This window comes from Lipotes vexillifer, unplaced genomic scaffold (assembly GCF_000442215.2).
Source record: "Lipotes vexillifer unplaced genomic scaffold, Lipotes_vexillifer_v1.1 scaffold1237, whole genome shotgun sequence".
Lineage (NCBI taxonomy): Eukaryota > Metazoa > Chordata > Mammalia > Artiodactyla > Lipotidae > Lipotes > Lipotes vexillifer.
Genome location: NW_006771447.1, coordinates 506,628 through 514,818, shown reverse-complemented (window position 1 = coordinate 514,818; position 8,191 = coordinate 506,628). Strand labels below are relative to the sequence as shown.

Below are 8,191 nucleotides of genomic sequence, written 5' to 3'. Positions count from 1 at the left end.
GGGCTGAGGGTGCCAACGCAGAGAGTTGGGCAAGGATCCCAGCCTTTACTGGGGTGGGGGGGGGGCACGGGCAGTGCAGGACCATGGGGGTTTGAAACTGGGATGAAGTCCATGGGGGTCAGCATTTTAGTGTCAAGGCAAAAGGGGTTGGTTGTCAGATGCTTCAGCGAGATCAGGGGAGTTTAGAGCTGACTCTTTAGATACAGCCACTAGGATGTGACACATAGTGCCCTTGGTGAGAGCACTTAAGGAGGGCAGAGAGGAGAGGAAGTAAAGAGGAGCCAGACGCAAAGATTCTTAGGTGAACTGAGTGTGAAGGAAGAAAGGGATGAGTGAATTAAGCAGAAGGACCCCAGGAGGGAGAGGGCAAAGTTCTGTGCTGTAGCCTGGATTGTGAACTTGTCCACTGGTCCCTCCAGAACACCACAGTTTAAGGCTGCAGACGTTAATATTAACAGTAAGTGATAATCATGGTACTAGTCGCTAATATTTGTTGAACTCATTTTACAAATCAATGCTTTCTATATATCATGTCAGCCCTGTGAGGCAGGGACAGTTATTGTACCCGTTTCGTGGATGAGGAAACTGAGGCACAGAAAGTTAGGGATTTGCCCAAGGCCATATGGCTGGGAAGAGATGGAGCTGAGATCTTCGGCCTTAACACTCTGTACTGACCTGCATCCATCTCAGCTGCCCTCTCTGGCCTTTCATATGGACTCCCAGCCCCACCCAGGATTCTTGTGTCCAGATCCCAGCACAGGAGCTGGTGGCTCCTAGACCCCCTGGTCCGGCCCCCTTGTGGTCTGACAGGGAAACAGCACCCACCTTGTGCGTGGTGGCCCTTCTGCACTGAAGGTCGCTGATCCAACGCAGACCCAGGCCAGCGTTTACTGTGGAAAACTGAAACTCAGAGATGAGATCATCAGAGGCCTTCCCCCTGGGACCTCCACCTTGGGACAGTTCCGTTTCCGCACCACTTCTGGGTAACCGGCGAGTTTCCTCCAAGTCACCTGCTCTACCTGGAACAAGGCGGGCCCTCCTCAGTAAGCTTTGCCTCCCACCCCAAAGAGCAAAACCATGAACTGGGAAATGGAGAAGCTGTTAGAAGAAGGAAAGGGGCAGGGGAAGTGGAGGAAACAGGAGCTCCTGCCTCTGCCAGTACAGGGCCAACAGCGGGTGCCCAGCCCAGGCCAGCAAGCGGCTCACTATGCACTCCCGTCTGGCTGTGTCTTTACTCAGGTCTGTTGTTACCTGGCTGTGCCATTACCTGACCATGTTGTTACCTGGCTGTGTGACCTCAAATGAGCTGGGTGCCCTCGCTGGCCACAGGTTCCTCTTTGTGTGATAACAGATTTTCAAAGTCCCTAATATCCGGTGGTCTATAAGTATGTAGCAATATCTTGCCTCTAGATGACTTTCACAGGCTTTCCTCTTAACTCCACTTCTTCTTAGTTCTGTGGCTTCCTCTGAGTACTGCCACACCCCACCCTGTGTTCGGTGCCAACCTTCTGTTTTGAGGTCAAAGAGACCCAGCCAGGGAGACCGTGACCCACATGGGACTGACTCACTCCCAGTTCCCCACAAGATGCCCTGGGGCCCAGGACCTCTTTCCCGGGCACCGTCTGGTGCTGGGCCATCCTCAGGGCTGTGAGGATTAGTACAGGCCTGGGAAGGCCCCTCTTCTCCCAGAAATAAGTCCTTTTCCACACTCAGACATCAGAGGTCATTAGAGGTTTGGTCCTCCACCTTAGCAAGGACTTGTGTCCCAGGACACTCAGCTAACAAGGGAGGTGGAGGAGGAGGGCTGGGGTGCTGGGTGAGGAAAGAGGTAGCATGGCTGGTAGAAGCTTAGCTGGCAGCACTCCCGGAGGCCAGCCTAGCAGTGATGAGGCCTCAACAAGCATGTGTGTAAAACAAGTGTGTGTGTAAAAGCTCCTCCTTCCCCATGCGGGGCTGCGATATAAGTAATGATGATACCAGACAGGATGATGCCAGCGTTCTTCTCCAGCTCTGAGGCGCTGAGCACCTACTGTGTGCAGCCACCATGGCCCAGGCTGTGCTCCAGCACCTTCCAGGCCTCACAGCGTCTCAGTAACCTGCAAGCAGCTGGTTCCTCCAACTCACAGAGGGCATTCGCCTCCTGGACCCTCTCTTGAGCAGTGTGGGCTACCAGGTGCCCAGACAGCCAGTACCAAGGAGGGAAGCATTTGCTAAATTGAGGCAGGGGAGTCTTCAGGCAGGTGTGTTATTTTCTGCATCAGGTGCCTTTCCCATGCCTGGCAGGGCCAGGAGGAGCCCCAGCATCTCCTGCTTGTCTGCTGAGTCCCCGTCTTTGGTCGCTAGGACTTGCTGCCCTCATGCGTGCTCACAGGTGGCTCCCCTGCGATGCTGTACAGAGCCCTCTGTCCCCATCAGCCAGGTTCACTCCGGACAAAACACCCAAACCGCAGTCCTTTGATTCTGCTGAGACAGGGAAGACGTGAGGAGGCTTTGGGATTCCCAAACCTTCCTGTGACTCGCTTAGCCCCCAGCCAGCCCACTGCCCCCGGAGTAAATGCAAAGGAGGGTGCTGGGCCCTCACCATTAGCGCTGCTTCCTGGGGGAGGCACCCTTGGGTGGGGGGTGGGGGGAAGCCCACTGGAGGAGCACCGGCAAGGTCCCCTGCCCAAGCCTGACGACGCCTCTCAGTCAGTGGCAAGGTTGCCTGAGCCCTCCAGTACCTAGAGCCTGGGCCTCACGGAGCAATGCAGACCCGCACTTGCCCTCCTGGTGCTTAGGCAGCAGGCAGGTTTTCACATAAATGGGTTTGTACTTAATCTGCTATCAGTGCTGCAGAGGTAACACCACAAGGCCCAGCCTGGTGTGGGGAAGGGGTGGCTTCGTGAGATCAAAGGAGGAGTGGGGTTCACTAGCCAAGCCCTCCGGGTCCACTCACCGCATATGCTCAGGAGGAGAAGAAAGGGGCACAGGGCGTTCCAGAGGGCGGGAAACATGCATATGCCAAAGCCTCCAAGTCAGGACACGGGAGAGGCGGAGCCAGTGGGGAGGCCTGAACCCTGGAGGACTGGGCAGCGGGCACTGACGGTGGGGAGGAAACAGGGTGACGGCTCATCACTCTCAGCTCTGTGTGAGCCAGAGAGGGAAACTGAGGCAGAGGCTGCCATGATGAGCACTGGCCAGAATACCCACACCTCCATCCTGTGCCTTGCTTGGGTTACGTAGGAAAGCCTGGGAAGCCTCTTCTCGCCTTTTCCACCTTTCCCAGACCCATCCCACACCCACCTCCTCCAGGAAGTCCCCGGGGTTGCTCAGGCCACTCAGATCTCTCTCCTTATTGCCTGCAGCCTGCATTTTGAATTTAGCAAGTTCCTGTCCTGGGTTACTTTGCTTCCCTATGTAATGAATATTTGGAAACTACGTCCTCCTCAGCACCAGGCAAAGAGCCAAGGTTAGGCAGAAAGTAAATGAGGGTTAAATTCCACTAAACTGCTTATCCCCCCAAATCCAGGAGACTCGGGAGAGCAGCTGCATAGGAGATAACGGCGCTCTGTCCCTGGAAGCTTGCATCAATTTGGGGCAGCAAAAAGTTTGATGAATGAATGAATGAAGGCACAGACCAGAGCCCGTGTGAATGGGAAGAGAGCACTGTAGACTGCTGTCGAGGACAGGCGACTTTCTTAGGGGAAATGCAGGCGACTTTCTTAGGGGAAATGCAGAAGGAAGAGCATGGGCATGGGTGCCAGTTTCTGTCCTGGTTTCCACAAGGCCAATCAGCTGCCCCCTTGGAGCTGCCCTGGGTTCAAGTCCCCTAGAGGCCCCATGAGACCAGGGTGTGGAGGGGCTTGGCGGGGGCAGGTGAGGCCAGTGCGTGCAGGGGCGCCGCCATGTCTCGGTCTGCAGGATGGAGAACCTGTTCATCAACGGCTTCATGCACATGTTCCAGTCTTCCTGGAGCGACTTCGCTGACTTTGAGAAAATCTTCTTGAGGATCAGCAACACTATTTCTGGTGAGTGTGCTTTCGGGGGCTCTTATGGTGCTGGGGAGCCTTGCCTGGGCGTGGGAAAGGGCTGCTCCACCCACTCCAGCACGAGGCCTCCCTGTGCCCCAGGCCAGCACTGCCTGCACCCACACAGTACGCCCCACTGGGGATCACCCTCATGGCCAGAGGTTTCTCCTCCTTGGATGTCCAGTGTTGAGCACCCTCAACCTCATTTCACCATCGAAAGTCTCATAAATATCAACACTTTTTCTTTAAATAAATCAATCATTTATGGTGCTTCTGAACAAAGAAAAGGCAGGAGTTAGCTTGTTTTTTAAGCATTTGCATGAAAGCAACAGTGGGTTCCTTTGGACTAGGATGTGTTTGGTAGAGCAGCAGCATCATAACTGCCAGGGATGGCACAGGAAGGACCACACAGCAACAGAAAGATTAGGAGACATTAAGGAGACAAGCAAGGGGGAAAACTGCCTTCACAAACTCCTCCCCAGGATGCCCCCCGCTCCCCTCCTTCTCCCTCATCCTAGGGCCCCTGCTTCCTGGGCACAAGGACCTGGGTTCTTTTTTTTTCTTTTCTTTTTCTGTAGGTACAGTGTTGCACAACAGACCTCTAGAACGTACTCATCTTGCTTAACTGAAACTTCATGCCATGGATTAGTAACTCGCCACAACCCCTCCCTAGCAACCACCACTCTTTGATTCTATTGAGCTTGACTAATTCAGATGCTTCATATAAGTGGAACCATTTAGTACTTGTCCTTCTGTGACTGGCTTATTTCACTTAGCATCATGTCCTCCAGGTTCATCCATGCTGTCACATATTGTGAATGTCCATCTTTTTTAAGGCTGAATAGTATTCCATTGTATGTATATACCACATTTTCTTTATTCATCCCTCTGTAGACGAGCATTTAGGTGGTTTCCACATCTTGGCTGTTAGGAATTGTGCTGCAAGGAACATGGGGGATGCAGATATCTTTTCAAGATCCTGATTTCAATTCTTTGGGATAAATACCCAGAAGTGGGATTGCTGGATCATGTGGCAGCTCTATTTTTAACTTTTCGAGGAAAGTCCACACTGTTTTCCATAGCAGCTGTGCATCCTGAATTCCCACCAACTGTGCACAAGGGCTCCAACTTCTCCATGGCCTCACCAACACTTGTCATTTTTTTTTAATAATAGAATCCTGACAGCTGTGAGGTGTTATCTCACTGTGGTTTTGATTTGCATTTCACTGGTGACTAGTGATGTTGAGCATTCTTTCCTATACCTGCTGCCCATCTGCATGTCTTCTTCAGAGAAATGTCTGTTCAAATCCTTTGTCCATTTTTTAATCGGGTTATTGGTGTTTTTGCTATTGAGTTGTAGGAGTTCCTTATATATTTGGAAGATTAAACTTTTACCAGATATATGGTTTGCACAGATTTTCTCCGATTCTGTAGGTTTTGTCTTTTCACTCTGTTGATCGTTTCCTTTGCTGTGCAGAAAGCTTTTTAGTTTGATGCAATCCCATTTGTCTAATTTTGTTTTTGTGCTTGAGAAAGGGGTTCCCCCAGGAACCTTCTGAGCCACTAAGGGCCAGCTCAGGGAGGATGGGGTGGTGCCATGGCCTGACCTAGTGGTCAAGCAGTTGGGCATGGTGGGCTGTCCACTGAGTGCCTGGGAGAGGGGACCCGGCAAGGTCTCTGGCCCTCCGCTAGCATCAGGAAGACCTCAGCCCGGCTCAGAACTCAGGCTGAGCTCCAATTCTCTCCTCCATAGAGCAGGTTATGAATCACTGGCAAGAAGACTTAATGTTTGGCTACCAGTTCCTGAACGGCTGCAACCCTGTGTTGATCCAGCGCTGCATGAAGCTGCCAGAGAATCTCCCGGTTACCACAGAGATGGTGGAGTGCAGCCTGGAGCGGCAGCTCACCTTGGAGCAGGAGGTTGAGGTAGAACCTGGTTGGCCGGAGACGGTGGCCCAGGCCAGAGGCTCAGCTCAGGTGGCCAGGTCATACTCTGTTGGGCAGAAACCACTTCTTGCTGTCCATTGCTCGCTGGCCCCCAGGCTGCTACCTCCAGGCTCATCTGTCTGGCTGATGGCAAGATCGGCTGCCCTCGGTGAAGTGACCTCTTCCTTTTCCTGAGCATTTATGAAAACTGTCTTGTCCAGCATAGGTGGAGGAATTGAGAGGGATATTTCTCCGTGATGCGCAGGTCTTAGAGCATAATATCAATATTTTCAATATCAATATCATGATTAAAAGAGCTCCCTCTAACGAAGGGCCTGTTGTGGGCCAGGCATTGTGAGAGATGCCTTACACACAGGACCATCAATTGTTACCCACCTTGCAAAGGTAAAGAAACTGGAGAAAAAAGCAAGCCTTGCATAAAAAAAAAAAAAAAAAAAAAAAAGAAAAGAGAAAACTGATGGAACTTTTGACTTCCTAATTAGAAGTGTTGGTCTTCTGCTTCTGTCCTCACCCTCTCAAGCCTTGCAAAAAAAAAAAAAAAAAAAAAGAAAAGAAAAGAGAAAACTGATGGAACTTTTGACTTCCTAATTAGAAGTGTTGGTCTTCTGCTTCTGTCCTCACCCTCTCCCCAGCCCTTCTCCTGGCCCTCATCTGCAGGGTCAGCCCTCTCCAGTTCCAAGACTATTGTAGTCTTGAGACAGAAAGGGATTCAAACCTCCTCCTCTGGTGGGACTCAGTGTCAGCCGCCTTCCATGCCAGGAACTTGAGGCTCTGGGAACTGGCCTTCGTCTCCCATCAGTTGGCCCATTCCCACTAAAGCCAGGATGACCAGGCCTCCTGCCACTTGCCCCAGGTGTCTAGGCGGCATTCTGCTGTTTCCAGTCACCCTGTCTTGTTTGCATAGCTCACCATGGAGCCCCAGAAAGAGAGCGATGGTCAGTGCTGTCTGTGGACAGACCTCCCAGGCCTCACACCCTGCCCACCTGACTCTGGAGGGCCACCTGCCCAGTTGAAGTCCGCAAGCAGGGCTCCTGCCCCACCTGGTCATGTGGGCAGGTGACAACCTGTCCCCACGTAGACAGGCACACACAGCAGTTCTCCCCTGTAGATTTAATTGCTGGACATAGTAACATTGATTCAGTGCTGTTGGTTTCAAACTTCAAATCAGAGAATCAGTGAACCTTAAAAGCCAGAGAATCCTAGAACTGGAAGGGACTGAGCAGCCATCTGTGCATCCAGCCACCCTGGCAGGGGGACAGCCTCCACTCAGGGGTCCTTGCCACCACAATGGTCATCTTTCCTTTGAGTTATGGTCTTGATTCTCAGCTGTGGTTTTGGTGGTGAAGCAATAATCCAATAGCCACCATTGACTGGAGTCTTACACACACACCACCCACCTCTTACACATACATCGCTCCATCCCCTACAATATGGTCTTAATTCCCACAGTCATTTCTGCTACCTCTCTTTGGCAGCATCTTATGATCTACATTAAGTTTGTGACCTACTAAAACTCCAAAGTTTTTTTTTAATCTTTACCTATGCAATTATTTTTTTGCAACATGAATAGAGAAATTCTACCCCTGTTGTTTTTGAGTCATCGTCACAACTCTTCAAGAGTGCTTTAGTTCTTAGACTTTATATTAGGATTTTGTAGTTTCAACTCACAAAAATCATAAGAAATGCACTGGTTGAGGCAACGGCAAGAAGCAAAGTGAGGGGACTTCCCTGGTGGCACAGTGGATAAGACAATATGCTCCCAGTGCAGGGGGCCCGGGTTCGATCCCTGGTCAGGGAACTAGATCCCACATGCATGTCTCAACTAAGAGTTCGTATGCCACAACTAAGGAGCCGCGTGCCGCAACTAAGACCTGGTGCAACCAAATAAGTAAATAATTTTGTAAAAAAGAAGAAGCAAGGCGACTAGCTCAGGCATAGCTGGGTCCAAGGTTCAGTTAATCCATTGGCATCATTTCTCCATTTCTCAATTCTCTGCCTCTGTTGGATGTTTTTTTCCTTAGGAAGGTGTCCTTTTGTGGATGTAAAGATGACCACCAACAGCTTCAGACTTACCTTCCACCATTTTAGCAAACATTACCCAATCCCAGAAAGAAAGTCCCTGTTTCCCAACACCTCCAGCAAGTGTCATGGGTCCAGCTTGAGTTGTGAGATAATTCCCTGAACCAATCGCTATGGTCAGGAGAATGGACTATGTCGACCAAAAGGAGAGGACAGGA

At 51.2% G+C, this 8,191-nt stretch overlaps 1 protein-coding gene across 3 annotated transcripts in view; it reads left to right on the top strand.

Annotated features, from left to right (window-relative positions):
* ALOX5 (arachidonate 5-lipoxygenase) overlaps positions 1 to 8,191 on the top strand; it is a 58,635-nt gene that overhangs the window by 36,174 nt on the left and 14,270 nt on the right. For all 3 annotated transcript variants that reach the window (XM_007446787.1, XM_007446788.1, XM_007446789.1), the window contains exons 5-6: positions 3,901 to 4,007; positions 5,761 to 5,933. In XM_007446787.1, the coding sequence (XP_007446849.1) occupies positions 3,901 to 4,007; positions 5,761 to 5,933 (280 nt within the window). The remainder of the gene's footprint in view (positions 1 to 3,900; positions 4,008 to 5,760; positions 5,934 to 8,191) is intronic.